General features: G+C 55.1%; 1 protein-coding gene across 3 annotated transcripts in view; it reads right to left on the bottom strand.

Annotated features, from left to right (window-relative positions):
• SMG6 (SMG6 nonsense mediated mRNA decay factor) overlaps positions 1-17645 on the bottom strand; it is a 118624-nt gene that overhangs the window by 44301 nt on the left and 56678 nt on the right. For all 3 annotated transcript variants that reach the window (XM_052803905.1, XM_052803903.1, XM_052803904.1), the window contains exons 11-13: positions 14813-14929; positions 14129-14297; positions 5128-5329 (exon numbers count right to left, since the gene is read on the bottom strand). In XM_052803905.1, the coding sequence (XP_052659865.1) occupies positions 5128-5329; positions 14129-14297; positions 14813-14929 (488 nt within the window). The remainder of the gene's footprint in view (positions 1-5127; positions 5330-14128; positions 14298-14812; positions 14930-17645) is intronic.

Genomic DNA, 17645 nt, shown 5'->3' with positions numbered 1-17645 from the left:
CCAACCTTGGATTTCAGGCTATCTGCACTGACAGGTGAGTAGTGCAAATAGCAGGAAGCAAGTACTTGTGAAACAAGAACGGCACCAAGTGCGGGAAGCTAACTGGCCACCCTGGAGCTGGAGGAGCCATGCAGTACCCAGTTTGTAGGTCAGGGGCAGTAAAATATTGCTAGTTATTTTTCAGAGCCTTGCATTTTAGGGCTTTCATTTGCCTGGTGAGGTGAGACAGGGTTGAGACTAGCTGAGTGGTGAGTATCTGAGACAGTCCACTCCACACATCAGCATGCACATGAGGGGAAAAAAAGTGCCTTTCTGTTTGAGAGGAGGGAACCACAGTGACTAGCCCTATAAGCATATGTATTAATCATGCACCGTCTGGTTTTAATCCACACACTGCTGATCCTGCGTCTCACTGTATTGTTATCAGGGGAAGGAGTATTTCTCCTCAATCTTATTCACCAGCCAAAAGCCTGAAAATGCAAAAAACACATTTGTGAAGTGCCTTCCCAAGGACCCTGGGCCCCGGACCTGGTGAGCTGGGGCTGCTGCCTTTTTATTGGCGTTTAAAAACCTTTTATTAACGTGTGTCAGGGCTGGGGGAGGAGAGAGAGGCTCAGGTTTCAGGACCCCCCATGCAGAGAGGTTTATTGTGGGAAGGGACATTAACACTTTCTCCTCCACATCTCCCTGGCTGGGGCGTGTGGCAGAGTGCGTGCTGCAGGCACAGGCTTGGGTGATGCAGAGCTTGCAGCGGTGCGGGCAATCAGTGATGCCATGTGCCTGCATAGATGAGAAGGACCTCCCTGCTCTGCTCTGTGCCAGGCGATCTGCAGCCCTCTTCCAGCCTTGCCGCCAGCTCCACGGGGCCACTGCAGAGCAGGATGCTCTTGAGACAACAGGATTCAGTGAGAGCTGAGGAAACCAAGACATACCCCAGGTTCCCAGGGCTGCACAAGAACAGACCCACGCACAGCTCAGATGCACCATCACTAGGACTTGCTTTAACCTCAACACAACCCAAGTGTTTTCCATTACAAGTCCCCCACAGCAGCACCACGCACCACCTGATGAATCCCCAGTTGTTACTTTCCTTCTTCCTGAACCTTAACTCAGCCGTGCTGCTGTTCCCTGCTCTTGCCTTGGGTACAATGCCGGGTGAGTGAGGTCCTGGCAGCGTTTCCTTCAGCTGCAAACGCTGCAGACACAGTCTGACAGCTCAGGCACCAGGCTGCATAGTTTGCTGTTGACTGGTACGTTCGATGGTGTTCCATCACACAAGCTGCAATGGATATCTGCCCAACATACGCCCAGGAAAACATCACCAAGTTATGCTCACCCTGGAGCCAGCTTTTGTTGGTTACAGCTTCAATGACAGTGCAAGAGATGATGGGAAGCTCTAAGTGTCACACTGGCTCCAGCAGGAATCCGAACGCACAGCTTCATGGCAACAAACGGAGTCAGAACATTTTCACTCAAAATAAGAGCCAGGCCAAATGCTCAAAAACTTGCTGAGAAACTCTGGCTGAATACTGCACTCCATCTGCTAAATGGGACGTGGGGAACAAAAAGTGGGAAGCACAGTGTTTGTCCTATATAGCTTACAAAACAACCATCCTCTTGGTGGAGCCAATAACCTAACACCATTTAAGCCCAATACTCTCCAGTCTTGCCTTTCAACAGATTCCTTTCCTCCGAAATTTTACAAATTCATTAAAAAACTATGGTGCAAAAGCATCGGGTAAGGATTTGGAGCATCAGCAAGCAAGGAGAGATATTATCCTTGCAGTAGAAAGCCAACTGCCTCTTCCTAGCCATGCAAGTGATAGGAAAGGTACCACAGCGAGCTTCCAGAGCCACTTTGGCATACCGGAACCCTCCTCCTAGCCCTCAAGACGTTCTCAGGGTGCCATATAAAGAGCCATATATCTTCTTTGCCTCTCCAGCAAAGGACTGTCAGGAACTTGGGCTGAAAACTGGGCCAAGACTGAGAATACAAGAGAAAGAAATTGAGTGCAGAAAAATAACTCCTGCTAAAAAGCAATGAAAAGCCAGTACAGGAAAGACAGTTCTCACTGCACAGAAAAACCATTTCTCACCTGCTCGCAGCTCAGTCAATCATCAGCCAACAAGGAGCACGCAAATGGGAAAGTTCCTGCAACGCGGCTAGATGTGGTACATGCCAGAGGTGCTCTGCTGCAGTGCCTGCTGCCATCGCCTGATTGAGGCTCAGGGACACAGATCCCTTCGTGCCACCATACTCAGCACGGACACGGCACCCTTCCACTGCAAACAGCCCAGAGATGCATCTGCTGAGGAGTCAGATTCAGCTGGGCTCTGCACGCTAAAAGGAGGGCAGGGAGCAGATGGTGGACTGGGGACCACACACAAGGATCCCCTGGTTAAGTCAGATTGGGGACTTCTTTGCAGGCAAGTGTCTTTTTGTATTTTGCTCACAGTCACTTGTGAAAGGCATATGGGTTCATGCCTCTCAGTCTTACCTTCCTGACTTGGTCTGCACTGCCTTCTCCAACACTCCACTTCTGGAGAGTCAAATAATTCACGTCATTAATACTGCAGGAGGAGAAGATTTGCAGAACAAGGTAGTCATTTGACTGTAATGACGCAGCTGCCACTCCAGTCCCTTTCTACAGTATTACCGAATCACAGAAAATGCAGTAGGACCGTCCAAAGAGGTCACTTTGCCTCCTTTTCCAAGGCATTCACCTCTACCCAAGTTGTACCTCAGAGAGCCACCCAGCCTGCTTTTAAAAATCTCCAAGGCTGAAGAGATTCTGCAGAATTGCTAAGGAGGCTGCTTTCAAGTGCTTAACTACCCAAAGGTATGAAGCCTTTCCTAAAGTCTAGTCTTAATCTATTTTGCTGCAATTTATGCCCATTCCTTCCTGTGCTTTTCATCATGGACCTGGAGGACAGCTTGTTCTACTCCTCTCTGCAACAGCTTACTGCATTTTCCCCGAATTTCCTCTAGACTAAAAAGCCCCAGCTCTTCCAGTCCCTTCTTGGAAGTCAGGCTTTTGAGATTTCTGCTCTGTCTCACTGGCCTCCCCTTAACCCTCTTGAGTGTCCTCTGCAAAGTGAATATGCACACCTGCTGTTTCACCAGTCTGACCATGAATGAAAAGACTGATCAATACTGGATCGAGAAGAGACCTTGCAGAAACCGTTGTTTCTGCTCAGCGCGTCCCAGGTAGTGCTGGTACCAGTGGATTCCTCCATCTACCTCCGTGCGATGTGTTTGGTGTGTAAGGCAGAGACCAGAAGACGGCACAACACAACCAGCACACAACAGGGGCTCAGACCTGCACAAGCACAAGCGAACATGCCAGCCTGCTGGGTGGGATCACAGTTCCAAAGTCAGCTACTTTCAAACCAAACAAGACCCACAGAGGTGGAAGAAAAAAAAAAAAAAAAAAGAAAGAAAGTGGGGACAGACACAGCCAGGCCTGGCTCTCTCTGGGATCTGTGTTGCCTTTTCAGCAGAGCTGAGCTGGTACCACTGTGCCTGATAATCCTGGATGCTTGGGTGGCTGCTGCTGAGCTGCAAAGGGCACCAGCTCCTGCCAGTGGTGTTGTACAGTTTCTTTATAAAGCACCAGAACCAAAGGGAGCCAGGACAGTGAGAAAACTCAGCTCGGAAGCTCAGGTGTAGCTATGGGACAAAGATACATCTCTTCTTTTACACACATGAGTGCAAGTGCCTGGCAGGGCAGGTAGATGGCACTCCGAATAAACCGGTCTGTGGTTAGAAGAGGCAGAGTTTAGGGAATACTGAGCGGGTCCCACACGTTATGGGGCACCAGACCGAGCTGCCCAGCCACCTCACCTGCCTGCTGGGGGCTCTGGTTGGTGGCTGCTGGGGAAAGAGTCCCTGCGTAGAGAGTGAGGCACTGGGACTGTCCCCAGCAGAACGCCAGTGAGGCCACAACACACACTGGGTGAACGGGCTACCTTAGGGCAGCAATGCAACCGCATGCTTGTAATTTTAAGCCCTTCAAATAGAGCCTTGAAAATCCATTTTTCCACAGTGACTTCCTAGACTAAGGTGCTTCCCCAAACCGTGAGAGCTCTTAGTTTTACTGGGACCCTGTGCTCCTCTGCCATGGGCAGTACTGCGAGCACAGGCTGGCCAGACAGAGAAGTGAAACAGAAATTCACACCTCTTGGGTCCCTCTCTGACAAAGGTCCTAAATTTCTCACCATGACTTCAGGAAAATGTCAAGAAGAATTGGCACATGGGAAGGCATGTTGCCACCATCACATGCAGGCTCTCCACAGAAACCAGCCTCTGCATCTCCACTTCCCTCGTAGCACCAACCGCTCAGGGAGGCAACGCCGCAGCTTCCCAGATGAGCAGCATTTCTGGTGCTGCGATTCTGCCTCCAAGCAGGAAACTGTTGAGAGCCACTCTTATCCTGCCGTGCCTCCAAGGGTGTGCAAAACAAATGCCATTGTGCCTCTTCCATCCCCCATCAGGTTCAGACACGTTATCCAAGTGCAGCCCCCAGGTCCCTTCTGGCCAGGTGGTGGCAGAGAGCAGACCCAAAACCCCACATCAACAAGGGAACTGATTTCATTATTCTAAAAACAAACAGCCAAAGGAAAGTTCAGGCTAGAATGGGCTCCTAGAGCAAAGAAAGGAAAATAGAGAGCGGGCAGTGGGGAATGCTTCATATTCCTAAAAGCCTTTTGTACGTTAACACATGGTGTCTGCTTCTCTCTAGTCACCTATTTATCACTCTCCTCTTTAGAGAAGGAAAAAAGTCCTGGCTGCCTTCCTAAGGCAGAGTTTTGTGGCCGGGGGGAGGGGGAGGGTGCTTTAAGCATGATGCAAACCATTTGGAGTGCACTGAGAGCACTGCCAACACAAGCTGCACTATTTAAACAAGTGAGGAAATGATCGTATATACAACATGCCAGCGAGCACACACACACCAGAGGAAGTCGAGAGGGGTTTTCATGACACAGAGCTGGATGTCAGCGGCTGAAAGGTCGATATTTTCCCTTAACACCCTTCTCAATGACTTAATCGTGTTCCGTTTGCACAGAAAACTTCCCAAGAATAAAAGTCTGGAGGAATCGAGGGGGGATGTTTGGCCTACTGCTGACCTTGTCCGAGGTCCTCTCCACGTAGCAGGGCTCCTGGGGGGCGACCAGCAGGGGAACGAAGCCCGAGAGCAGCCGATCCTCTTCCAGGCTAAGCAGGGTAAGGTCGTCATCTGGGTCCTTGTACAAGGGCACCTCCGACTGATTCACTGTGGTCAGTATGTTACAGAAGTCAGCCAGCGTCGCCCACACATCTACTGAGACCCTGGGAGAACGAGGAGAGACGTGAGCAATTCGGGGCTGGAATGCGTTGGGAGTTGCCTGCAATGCTGCAGCGAATACCAGAGAGGTGAGGCGAGGCGAGGCACGCCACCACCGCTGCTAACCTACCCCACCGGGAGGGCTCCAGGCACAGCTGCGCTGGCACGGAACCCAGGAGGGCTTGTAACCCTCGCCCGCGAGCGCCGACACCAACCACCCCATCCCCCTGGATGGGGACGGCTCCCAGGATCTCGCCCTTCCCGCTGCTCTGCCCACCTCTGCCCGCTCCCGAGCTGGCACACGCGTGGGAATCAGCTTCCCCGTGCAGTGCCGGCAGGAGCCCAGCTCGTTCCAGATGGGAGAAATGATGCTTGTTACTCAATTTGAAAGCCTGCTGGGAGGACAGACCGAACACCCGCACTGCTGTCGGGGCAAAAGAGGCACCTGGGGGACTCCAGCCCAGCCCGGGGCACCCTCTCCTTCGCACAGCTGTTATCTGCTGTGACCATGTGCTGTGGCCATGCTCTAAAGCACAGAGGGGTTTTTTTAGTTAAACCCCAGCCACAGGGGGTTAAGCCGTGTTTTGCTTCTGGCCACGGTTTCAACACTTGCAAGTGACCTGCAAAGCTGCCTCTGCGGTGTCTCACCTTCCCAGAGCGACAGTGACGTGCAGGGAGCCCGGTGCAAACACAAGGCCACCAGCAGCCCTGGACCGCTCTCTGTGCATCCCCATCACGGAGCACATCCTGGGGAGGGCCCAGCACCCCAGACAGGGCCAGCGCGGGGGAAGCAGGCAACAAGTACAGGGGCACTGCAGCCTACCAGGCTGCCTCATACTGCATTTCTTCCTCTTGGTTCTAAAAGCACTCAGAGAGGGGATTTTTAGTGCATAAACTAGGATGAAAGCAGGGGATAGGGGAAACTGGGGCTGATCTGCTTCTGGTGGCAGTAAGGAGGGCTGCTCCTCCACCCCACACCTCTGGTGCACCGAAAAGCGCAGGGAAGCCAGTATCACCAGGGGTGCAGCGGTGACCGGTGTGGCCCGAGGCAGCCCAGGGCTGGAGGGAGGCCCCCTGCTCTTTGAACTGCTCCAGGTGGACAGAGTCTGCACTCGGTTATTTACGGGAATCAATGTACCAGGAAAGCACACTGAAATGAAACATCTTGTTTTCAAGAGCGTCCTGGGAGCCAGGCAGAATGAGGAGCCATTAATCAAAGCCCGGCACGTAATCAGCACACATGTAACGCAGAGTCGCCCACGTCCCTAAGCCAGCCCCAGCCCGAACGCTGCAGAAGAAAAGAGGTCCTTCAAAGCCCTCTGGGCACAGACACCAGGAGCTGGGTTCATTCACAAAGCTCCATCGCTTGGCTCAGCCAGGTCTGGCTGTCAGAAATGTTTAAATATGGAAAAAAATAAACAGTTGCAACACGTTTTTCGGAGGGATCTGTCCGAGGCCCTTTGTGATGTAATGGGAAACGCTGCGTTTGTGCTACCAGCTGGAAAATAAACAGAGCTGCGAGGGTTAAAAGGAACTGAACTTTCCACGACCCCTATCTGCAAAAGAAGAAAATAATAAGAGGAATGATCCACTGCCCCACAGCCCTGATAGTTTATCCTCCAGCCCAGGCTGCAGAGACAAGCACCGGATGTGATAGGGCTGCTCTGGGCCACCTCCAAGGCGAGCTCTGCCCATGGGAGATGCACAGGGCTTGGGAGGCTCAGCCCTCCCCCAGTGCCCTGCTGGCAACTGGGCTCGGCTGCCTGAGTCCGGTCACATAGCACTGGTGGGGCCCTGCCAGAGCGGGCTGCGACGAGGGCTCAGCTTGGACGAAGGAGGTGCGGAGGCTGCAGGCATCAGCAGGGGAGAGGAACTGGGAGAGCGCCTGCAACCGCCGGGGAATGAGCGTGCTGGGGTGTTGGGGACAGGTACTGATGCAGAGGACGTTCCCAGGGGGCTGAGACAACCAGGTGGATGCGGCCAGGGTGGAGGAGAAGGCAAAGAAACACATTGCAGAGACCTCGCCTGTATTCCCCAAGAAACAGATCTGCAGGCAGGGGATGGAGATGACCAGCGAGGGTGGGAGGGAGGCAAGGGGCAGCGGTAGGATGCTGGGCAGGACTGGGATCTGCAGCAGGGCAGGGGTGGCAGCGGGGTGAAGGAGCAGCACAGATGAAGTACAGGGAGCCATCTCCCTCCACGGGGCTTGGCACCCAAAGTCAGAAAAATGCCACGTGAACAGCCACCGAGCTGACGCTGCTAACACCCTTGCAGCCACCCAGCCCAGCGGTCCCCCTCTCCTCTCCCCCCGTGGCTGCCTGGCCCCAGCCCGCAGCCCCTCTGGCAGCGCTGCCAGGCAGGGCAGCCCCTCACCACCCCCTGAGCGCGAGAACAGTCCCTGTCACTTTATCCCCTTCATCCTCAGCTCCCTACAGCTTCTCAGTGCCTTGCCATATCTGTCATTTGCACTGGATGTGTTAGGTTTCCACCCTGGGCTTCCTTCAGTCAAACCACAGACTGGGCTGGCTCCCCAGGTATCAAGATCTCGCTGCAATGCAACCCCGAGCAGCTCTGCGGCAGTGGCCGGCAGCTGGGCAGCACCCTCTCACATGCAGCACCTTGCAGAGCCTTCAAAAAACCAACAAAGAAGGTGGTGTTGGCGTTTCTGCTTTAGTTTTTTCCCGCAACACAGAGGTGGCACCACAGAGAGCAGGTCTGACAATTTTCTGCCTTCCCCTCGGGTGCAGCTCCTCCTGCAGTGCATCGCCCAGCACTGGCACCACCAAGGTCATTTACCGGCTGCTACCCACCGGCAAAGCTGGCGAGGGCTAACAGCTCATGCCGACACCATACGGCCCCGTGGATCTCCTGCTGGGACACGCACTCGCCCTAGAAGGTCGCACAACACTCGGGAGTCCTGTCAGGCGCCTTCTCCCCACTGCCTCTTCCCAGGACGACACCGTGGCCACCTCCAGGCGTTTCTGGCTTATGTCACCCAACTTCGCTGTGGAGCCGGAGCCTCTCCGCAAAGCCGAGGCAGGCCCAGGTGCCGGGAAGTGCTGCGTATGCACAGTGCCACGGCTTCGGCATCCCTCTGCGGAGGGAGGCCCCGAATTACTGACACCGAGCCCAGGCACGCAGCTCCCAGGTACAGGGACGAGGCTCCCAGAGCTTTTAACCGAGGAAGCGAGAAGGGGGTTAGCACGAGGTCTTTCCTCAGAACGGGGGTTCGTTCACTTCCCCACAGACACATTTACATTTGCTTATTCCACTAGGACAGGAAAAAAAAATAAGAGTTAATTTCTTTTTTATTGCCTCAGGATTCCAGGTTTAATGTAGCTGTCAGTGTGAGCGCAGCCCAGCTGCACGCCGACAGGACGCAGCCCGGCCAGGCAACGGTGAAAGCGCCGCACAAGCGCGCAGCCGAGCGCTCGGGCTGGAGCACGGCCCCGGGGCAGAACATGGCCCCAGCGAGGCCGGGGCTGCGTGGGGACGGCTCCTTGCAAAGACGGATGGATGCCCCTGATGGGCACGCATCGCCGCAAGGCAGAAGGCATGCGCCGAAGCCTGGGGAGAGCAGAGGGTGCCGGGGCGAGCCTGACGCTCGCCAAATCCCCGCCAGCCGCGGTGCTGCGCGGCGCTCTGGCGTAAGCCACCATCTTCACCGGGGGCGCGGGCTGCCTGGTGATTAATATCAAGCACAATGACCCCATGTTACAAGCCTGCGGGGGCCTGTGGAGGTGGCCATTTCCTGTGTAATACCAGCTTGTTTAAACACTAACATTCAAACTCCACAGCTGCAGAACAAACCCGGAAAGCGCGGCGCAGAAGAAGCCCTGCATTGTGTTCCCCAGCCGCCAAGAGCCGCGCTGCCGTGCAGATGGCAAACGCCTCGGGCTCACGTGCTCCCGGGGCCGGGCGACGCGCACACCACCGGCTCCCGGTGCAAGACGGCGCCGGTGCCCACCCCAGCTCCCGCACCGCCGTACAAAGTGGTCCGCATCCCCCTCCTGGATTTCCTCTCTCGCGGCCCAGGGAAAGCTGAACTAAAAGCAGCTCCTCTGCAAGAAACAAACGGGGTTGGCGGTGGGAGCTCTTCCCAAAAGGCGTTCACCAACCTTGCCCTGGACTCAGACACAGCTGCCCAGGGCGGGGACAAGGTGCTCACAGCCCCTCTGCCCCGTGGCACCAATGATTTCCCCCACACTGCCCTGCACATGGTCCCTTTGGCCAGCTGGGCATCCATAAACCCATTTCTCTCCCGGGAACCTGCCTTCGGAGTTAGAGGGACGCTCTCCTCCCTGGGAGAGGTGCAGTCTCCTCCCAGCCAGCCTCTGCTGCACCACAGCCCCGTTCTCCATGGAGACTTTTGGCTTCTGCTTCGCTCAACTTTACCTTCATTCTCAGCCAGGTTTACACTACCGAGACACCTCTGAATCCTCGCTTTGATGTCTCGATAAGGGAACTCTGGTGGCCAGCATTACTAGCTAAGGCTGAGATCTGCAAAAGGGATTTTCCATTTAGTCTCCAGCAAACTCCAGCAACGTCTTGGCACCCCTGTCCAAGACTCTGTCCATCTCTCCCAGTGGGAGCTGCCATCTCAGTGACACTTCTCCGCAAGAGCGATGTGATGAGAGCGATCTGGCAGATCTCTCTGGGAAGGTAAGCTCTAGAATGTGCTCAGAGCTTTTGGATTTAATTTAATACTTGGTTTAAATTAACCATTTTTAAATGCTTGCAGACAGTCTCCACAAACCGAGAGGCCCTTCGCTCCAGCGTGGAAGGAGCGCAGATTCACCAGGGTCAGCCCTGCAGCAGTTTGTCTGTCTAGCCAGCGGCTTCCCCATCGATTCTTGCGCTTCATTTAGCAACGGATTCATTGCAGCAAGAAAGTAGAGCAAAGAGGAGCTTTGCTCTCCCCTGCCCAGCCCTCTTCACCCTCTTCACAGCCATATGTCCCAAAAGGAGATGGATTCACTTGAACGACTGCAGCTTCCTTGGAGATCTGCCTTTTGCCCCATCTGCTGCTAATATCTCTGCCTTAGGAGATCCACCCTGCTCCTCTCTCCCCAGGACTCCCTGCTTTTACACCCTAATCTCTGCAAATTACTCCTGGGTACAGTTGGTCTGAAAGACGCTTTGCCAAGCCAGTTGCATGGCAGTGCAACCGCTTTAAACGACCGTCTGCTCAGACATCAACGCAATGTTTGCCATGAAACATGCAGATATAAATTAATTTTAAGATACAGAAATGACTGTGGCTTGCTGCTAGAAGACCTAGGAACACCCGGTCCAGACACACAATGCCCAAGCCACAGGACACTGCTGCTCTGAAGCAGAGATGTCCACGGTGAAGTTTAGTTCCTATTCTGGGAACACCTGAGAAAAGAGCCACAGAAAGCTCACTGACCCCCTCCCCCAAATATGTAGAGGGGAAGGACACCCTCCGTCCCTCAAATACACACAGCACCCCCAGGAGAGGGATTCAGGCAGCCTGTTGCCTCTTTATGGCCTTCTGGCCTGAAAACACTTCCCAGTGCATCCCCTGAGCCATGGTGACCATGCAGGTGTGGCCAAGAGCTGGATGAGTGCAGCAGACCAAGGAGGGGGTGGTTTTGTGGAAAGGTGTAGCTTCTCATTCGGGTGGAATTCAGGACCAGTGAACCCCCAGCTAGGGAAAGGATGCCTGCCAGGAGCCGGGGTCCATTCCCAAGCCCCTGCCAAGAAAAGGACCCCAAAGATACAGCCCCCTCAAGCCTCCCATCCCACTCCACAGAGCCCAATCCTCCATGGCTCGCAGCAGCGCTCACCCCTCACACCTTTCCCTCCACCTCTGTCCAAGGGGGAAAGCAGCGAGCTGAGGAATTCGGTGTGGGGTGGTTTTTTTTTTTTATTGTAAGGACTCAAATCCAGCAGTGTGATAAATGCATCCGAGCTACAATTAGGAAGATATATAGCATCAGAACGCGAAGGTCTGGGCAGCGTGGTGAAACGCGGGCTCTCCAGAGCCCCAGCTATGTTTCCCATTATGTAACCCTGGTCATGGGCAGACAGCCAGACTCCAAATGAAAAAGAGACTCTGGCTTGGCACCGTTTCTATTTTCCTATCCTCATTCGGGGTCAGCGCAGTGTCATACAGCTGCAGAGAAAGCTCCGGGGATTAAACCTGGGAAAGACTCCAAGACCAGGACCTGGGTTCAAGTACCAGCTGAAAGCAATAAACCAACTGCCACAGCTGGGCTGAGTTTAGACGTTCTCAAAATCCCCCAGCTCTCTCCCCTACTAAGAACGAGCAATCGTGAACATGGTGAACGTAGCGTGAGCGCAGGCCTCGGGATGTATAGCCCCGGCAGCCCAGGCCCTAGGCTCTGGCAGAGTCTTGACAAGCTGCCTCGCTGGCCCCGAGCCCAGGCCGTCATTCTGGCAGCAGTGCTGGCCCTGGATGAGCTGCACTTTGATGCAAGCTCTGGGCCAGGCCTTTGCTCCTAGTGGGCTGCCAGGTGGGTACGGGGCCTGGTTTTTCCAGAAGCTTTAGCACATTCATGGCATCCTTGCAGGGTGCTTCTGTGCTTCAGGGCTTTTTTACTGTCCCTTTTCTGTGCCCACGCCACCATGAGGGGTGATGAAAGCGATAGCTGCAGAGAGCTGGGAGGCAGTTTCAGCATGTCCAGCCAGCTTCTCCACTGGCACTGCTGAGGACCTCGCGGCACGTCCCGCTGCCATGAGGCACAGAGCACGCATGAAATGGCACAGGCCCCTTGGTCAGTCCTGCAACTTGGCATCTGCACTTGTTCCTCGCATGCTCTCCCTGCTCCTGAGCTCACCCTGCCCATAAACCTTGGCTTACTCCAACACGCCTGCTGCTCTGACCCATGTTTTACTTCTAGACTTCTTTGAAGCTCCTATCTAAACCCCCGGACTCAGTGACTTTACCTGGTTACTGAACAGCCCCAGGACAGACAGCAGGCTTGTGTCAATAGAGAGCTGAAACAGTAACTCAGTGCTCCCCTTTTCCTTTCCCACCTCCAGGGAAAACGTTGCAGGTCCCAGGTCGTGCCCGAGAGCGGAGCTGGCTCCCTGCTACTCATCACTACCTGCACCTCCAGGGAAGCTCAGCTACTGCTGTCCCAGAGTCCCGGACCACCAAAACCCAGCCACGCAACGCTTGGGTCAACACAACAGGTCTGGGCTGAAAGAGCAGCCTGTCTCCTCGCCATGGGTAAGACAGATGCTCCTGGTGAGCCAAAGAGCACCAGGGTGGAGGAGCCGGGAGCCAACATGAGGAAGGCTGCCCATGCCCCAAAGGGCACGGATGGGACAAGAGGGGCCGCTCAGCCAGCCTCCGTGGAGGGAGCAAGGTGGGGAAGCGGTTGGGCCTCTGCTACAAGATGAAGACCCTCGTTCCACGGCCGAGCAGACCAGGAACTTGCGGAGTAGAGCCCCCCAACCCATAGCCAAAGAGCCACCCGCCGCCACGCCATGGGGTGGGCTGCCATCACTGCCTTCTCCTGCCTCGACGGGCAAGCGGGAGCCCGCACCTGCTCCGGCAGCCCGGGGGGACGCAGCCCCGTGCCCCGCAGGAGGGGGGAGGCGGCTCGTCCCGGGGAAGGCGCCGAGCGCTGGCTGCGCGAACCCAATCAGAAATTCCATCTCGAGGCTGCCCGTCGCCAAGGGCTCGGCGGCTCCCTGCGCAGGCAGCGCGAGGGGAAGGGGGGATTGGTGCAGGCGGGCTCACGTGACAGATCCCAGTTTGAGTTCCTGCCCAAAGATGGGCAGCAGTTCACATGAGCAGGCAGCGGTCCCACACCGAGCAGCCGACAAACAGAAAACAGACTCCATCTCCACAAAATGAGGCCCAGAACTTCCTGTGTGAGATTTCCATTTCCTCAGCCAAATGAAAAAGAACTGGAGTAAGAGGCAATAAACTAGGAGAGCAGGACTGGACCTGACGCACGGAGCAGGGACCCATTAATGGTTAAGCCACTTTGCTGGATTACTCTTAATGCGCCTTCCCATCACCCTGGGTTCTGGCTCCTTTGGATTAACAATAAGACGTGATTTCAGGCTCTGGATCCGGAGTACCGGAGGCAGATGGAAAATCCTGCGGGAAAGCAGCTACGGAGCATGCTCAGACACTGTTTCGCATACTCCATACTTGGCCCCTTCACTCGATTTTCTGTCCAAAAATATGCAAATTGCCTAGTCCGCATTATGGACTAATGGGCTGGAATCGGCCAGTTTAGAAAATTAACCCCTTTGTGCGTTGCAGGGGTAGAGACAAACTGTTTCTGAAGCAGAGGGGAGGTGACTTTTGGAGCTCCAGGAACAGGCAAGCTGCTCCAGGCCAGCCCAGCCTGACCAAGGTTGCCCTGATTCAGTCAAAAAAAGGCAACAAAATGTTTATGCTGGAAATGGACTTCCCTCCTGCAGAGAGGAAGGCCCTGCCTGTTCAGCTGGCTGGGCCAGCAGAGCACATGAAGGAGACATACCCCAACAACAGCAAATGCACGTCCTAAGCAGAAGGTAAAAATCCAGCTCATGGGCCATCTTCTAACACACGGAAGCAAAGGGCACCTGTCAGGCCCCCTCAGAGACACTTCAGCCCACCCACGCATCAATGAAAAAAGTCACTGTGTCACCAAGGGCAACAAGCCCCCCCCAGATATCCCCTGTGCAGTGAGCCTCTCCTGGGTGCTCAGGTCAGAGTGCCACAGCCAGGAATAAGCATGAGCGAGGGGGAAAGGTGGCACAAGGAGCCCAGGGAGGGAGCAGACACCAGAAGACAGACCAGAGGATGCACGTACTGTTTGGGGAGCTCAAGAGAGGTCGGAGGAGGATTCCAGGTGTCCGGGTGGCCGAGCATCCAGTCCGACCAGACCTTCACACTGGGAAGCAGCTCCTTCAGGTCCTGGGGCAAGGCGGAGACCTTGATGTCATCCTCCTCATCCTCCTGCTCCACCTCTTGTGGCTGAACTGCAAATACAAGATGTGAGAGCTGAGGAAGCTCACCGCAGCCAGACTCAGGCAGGGACAGGGGATGCACAACACGGATCCCAACATCCCAGCCTCGGACGCACAAGGGAACAGCCACAAACAACAGCAAGTGCAAAGACAGATCTGTTCTCCCTACATCAACTGGCCCGGGGACATGCCGGGACATCTGTGATCCCTTTTATTGAGGGCAGTGGGGTGCCAGTGCACCAGTCAGAGATATGATCCCGAGGTTCCAGTTTAGGGAAGTTTCACAATAGCTGGCAGAAAGCATGTCCTGCGTTCATCCCTTTGTTCTGAATGTTTCTTTCTGCACACATCAGGGGCTTTCCTGCCAGGTGATCCAGCCATAACCTGGGCAGAGCTTGGGATGCTGGGGGAGAATCCAAGGGCCCCAGCAGAGGGGAAGGGGTGTACAAAATAGCAGGCAACAAGGGCCTGAACACCACCAGGCTGCCTCATGGGCAGCTGCGTGGATCCTGCCGGTAACGCCTTACCTTGCACGCATTCCCTCAGCAGGCTGGTGCACCTCCTCACCAAGAGTGCAAACATGGAGAGCCCCAGGGCCGTGGCCTGTTCCTGGATGACAGAGCGGCAGTCTTCAGAGATGCACTCTAGGAGACAGAAAGAGGGTTCAGCAGGGAGCAGATCAGATGCTCCATCTTGCTTCGCCTTCGCAGCCTCCCTTTCTGCATCCTCCCTGGGGCAGGGATCTCTGCAGGGGTGGGCAATTCCCCAGCTCACACCTGTCCTGGACCCAATTGCTCCACATGGTGAGTAAAAAAAGAAGGCAGTGAGTAGCCACTCTGGAGTGGGAAGAAGCTGCAGTCACACTGCCCACGTCATGCCCGACCCCACCTCGTGTGCTGAGCCAGCCCAGCCTGAGCCAGCACTCGGGGCTCTCAGCACAGAAGCTGCTGCTTGGAGCTGATGCCTTCCCCTGAAGGAGGGGGGTATGTTTAAGTGTTAAAAGGGTAATTAGCTGCATGTTTGATCTTTGTCCCTGCTGGAGTTTTAACCTCAGCAGCTGAGGAGGGGGCTCCTCCCATTAGTTCACCAGTCACACAACAGCTTGTCAAGAGAGCTTAATTGAAGCTGTTACTCAAGTAGATGCCACACGACCACAGCTCTTCCAAACAGAGCCGGCTCAGAGTGAGAGCAAATCCCCCCGGCACATCTACACCCAGCCAGAAACCACTTCTGAGGCTGCTGAGAGCAGTGGGGAGCTGGCTCGAGGGAACTGCCTGGAGCTGGGTGTGGGTTACATTTAGTGAGGCCGAGGGCACCATGGGGCACGGCAGGCTGCCCACGCTCGCTCAGGCACCGCGCTGCCTGCTCGCAGAAGATTTTTAAGCCTTAGAGGCAGCCTCTGCCCTCCAAATCCCCTCTGCCCCCCGTATCCCCTCTGCCCCCAAGTCATATACTCCCTTGAGATGTGGGGGGAGTGGCTGGTTGGGGGCTTGCCCGGAGGGAGACAGGGAAGCGCTGTGGTGCGTGGGAGCGGACCTGCTGCCCAGTGGGATGAGATGCACCCGCACCACTCGGGGGTATCCTACCAGCCTGTGCTGTTTGCTCTGTGCAGGCTGCTCCTTGCTGGCTTCTGCATCACCCGCTGCAGGTCCAGGGCTTCCAGCCCTCACCCTGCAGACAGGCAGCCACCGTGAGAAAAACTGCCGCAAGCCAGGCAAAGGATTTGCACGGTGAATGCAAACATGTAGGTAGTGACTCCAAACAGGTGCCCGTGCAAGCAAAGCCCCAGCGTCGGGATGGAGAGGGAGAGCCCCCGCAGAGCCCTGGCTCCCAGGCACCTCCACCGCAGACATGAGCATCAGCTGCGTGCGGGCAAGGGGAAGGTGTTGGAAGCTGAACTTCCCTGATGTGGCAGACCAGGGATTTTGAGCAAAGGGCAAGAGGATTAAAGCAAGACATTGAGACCCTGTTTCAGTCGAGGCTAGCAAAACGCCTGAGGTGCAGAGAACAAACATTGGGTTTTAAGTGCAAATTATTTCAGCGCAATGGGGTGGGAGGTTAAAAACAACCAGAAAAAGACTAAAACACACCTAGAAAATACAGGAAAAAATGGAAGGAAGATCTGTAGGCTTGATTTGGCCAGCTCTTACAGCTGCCAATGAGTTCAGCAGCCAGTGGGCAGACCCCTGAGGGTAAGCCGGGGTGGCAGAAGAGGCGCCTGGTAGCCGAATGAGGGTGCTCTGCTCCCAGAGCCAGGGCTGAGCCGGTGCCGCAGAGCAATGGTAGGAAGTGCTGTACTGCAGGGGCTGTCAACTTTTGGAGGAAACATAAAACTAAAGATGTGACCACTCTGGGACAGTAAATCTCTTTCATGAAGCCTTTCCCACAATTAAGAGTGTTAGTCCCAGTGCTCTGGCCACAGTCCAGTTCAAGAAATTACAGTCGTCTTCCCCGTGCTCCCTCCTCCCGCACTCGGGTGAGATGCTGGACTCTTCACTTCTTGTCTTAAACGGGCACACAACAGGACCATGGCTGTCATGCTGCTGCACCTGAGTCTGGCGAGTCCCCAGGGTGGGTGAAAAGCTCTGGACATTTCAGCAAGCATCCCTGCACTTTGCGTGGGCAGCCCCACCAGGACTCTGGGCACTGCGCTCAAGCCAGACTCACAGTCACCCCCAAACTGGGCTGGTACAAAAGTTAAGTCCTCTCCCTCCAAAAAAGGCAAAGCTTAAAGGCTTTCGTAATGCTGAGGGTCAGAAGCACTGCACAGCCCCGATGTATTTCAGAGATTGGCTCCAAGCGCTGGAGCAATGCTCTGCAGTGGCCGTAGCCAGGCTTTGTACCAGGGGCTCAGCCATTCCCACTGCCACCAGCAGCTCTTGTTGCAGGCTACCAGTTCCTCATACAACATTGAACAACCAAAGAGAGTAAAAATGTTTCTTGCACGTGAGCTGTCACAGGTACAGCCGTCTGTGACCTGCTCACTCAAGCTGAGCACTACAGCCACGGCTCCATCAAACACCTTGTATTGCTACAGACGTGAACCATGTGCCCATCGGCTCACACCCAGTTTACATAAAGCCATGGTGCTTCGATGTACCGCAACGATGCCCAGCCCTGGTACAGCCTGCGAAGCTGTCCACTGTGCAGGTAAGAGCAACAGTCGTTTCCCCACAGTTCCAGCTCAGCTACCGTGGGTGTTGTCATCTCATCATTAAATTACACAAAACTCCCCTGGTCCTGAAAGTTCATTCCCCGGCCAAGCTTGTCAGCCTCATTTCAAAGAGGCTCCCCCAGCCCAACAACCTTGCAGGGAAGAACAAGCGTCCAGGTGGGTGCTTGTTCAAGACCCCTGAACAT

This window comes from Harpia harpyja, chromosome 12, assembly GCF_026419915.1.
Source record: "Harpia harpyja isolate bHarHar1 chromosome 12, bHarHar1 primary haplotype, whole genome shotgun sequence".
NCBI lineage: Eukaryota > Metazoa > Chordata > Aves > Accipitriformes > Accipitridae > Harpia > Harpia harpyja.
The sequence above is the reverse complement of the archived record's forward strand: the minus strand, read 5'-3'. Positions and strand labels throughout refer to the sequence as shown.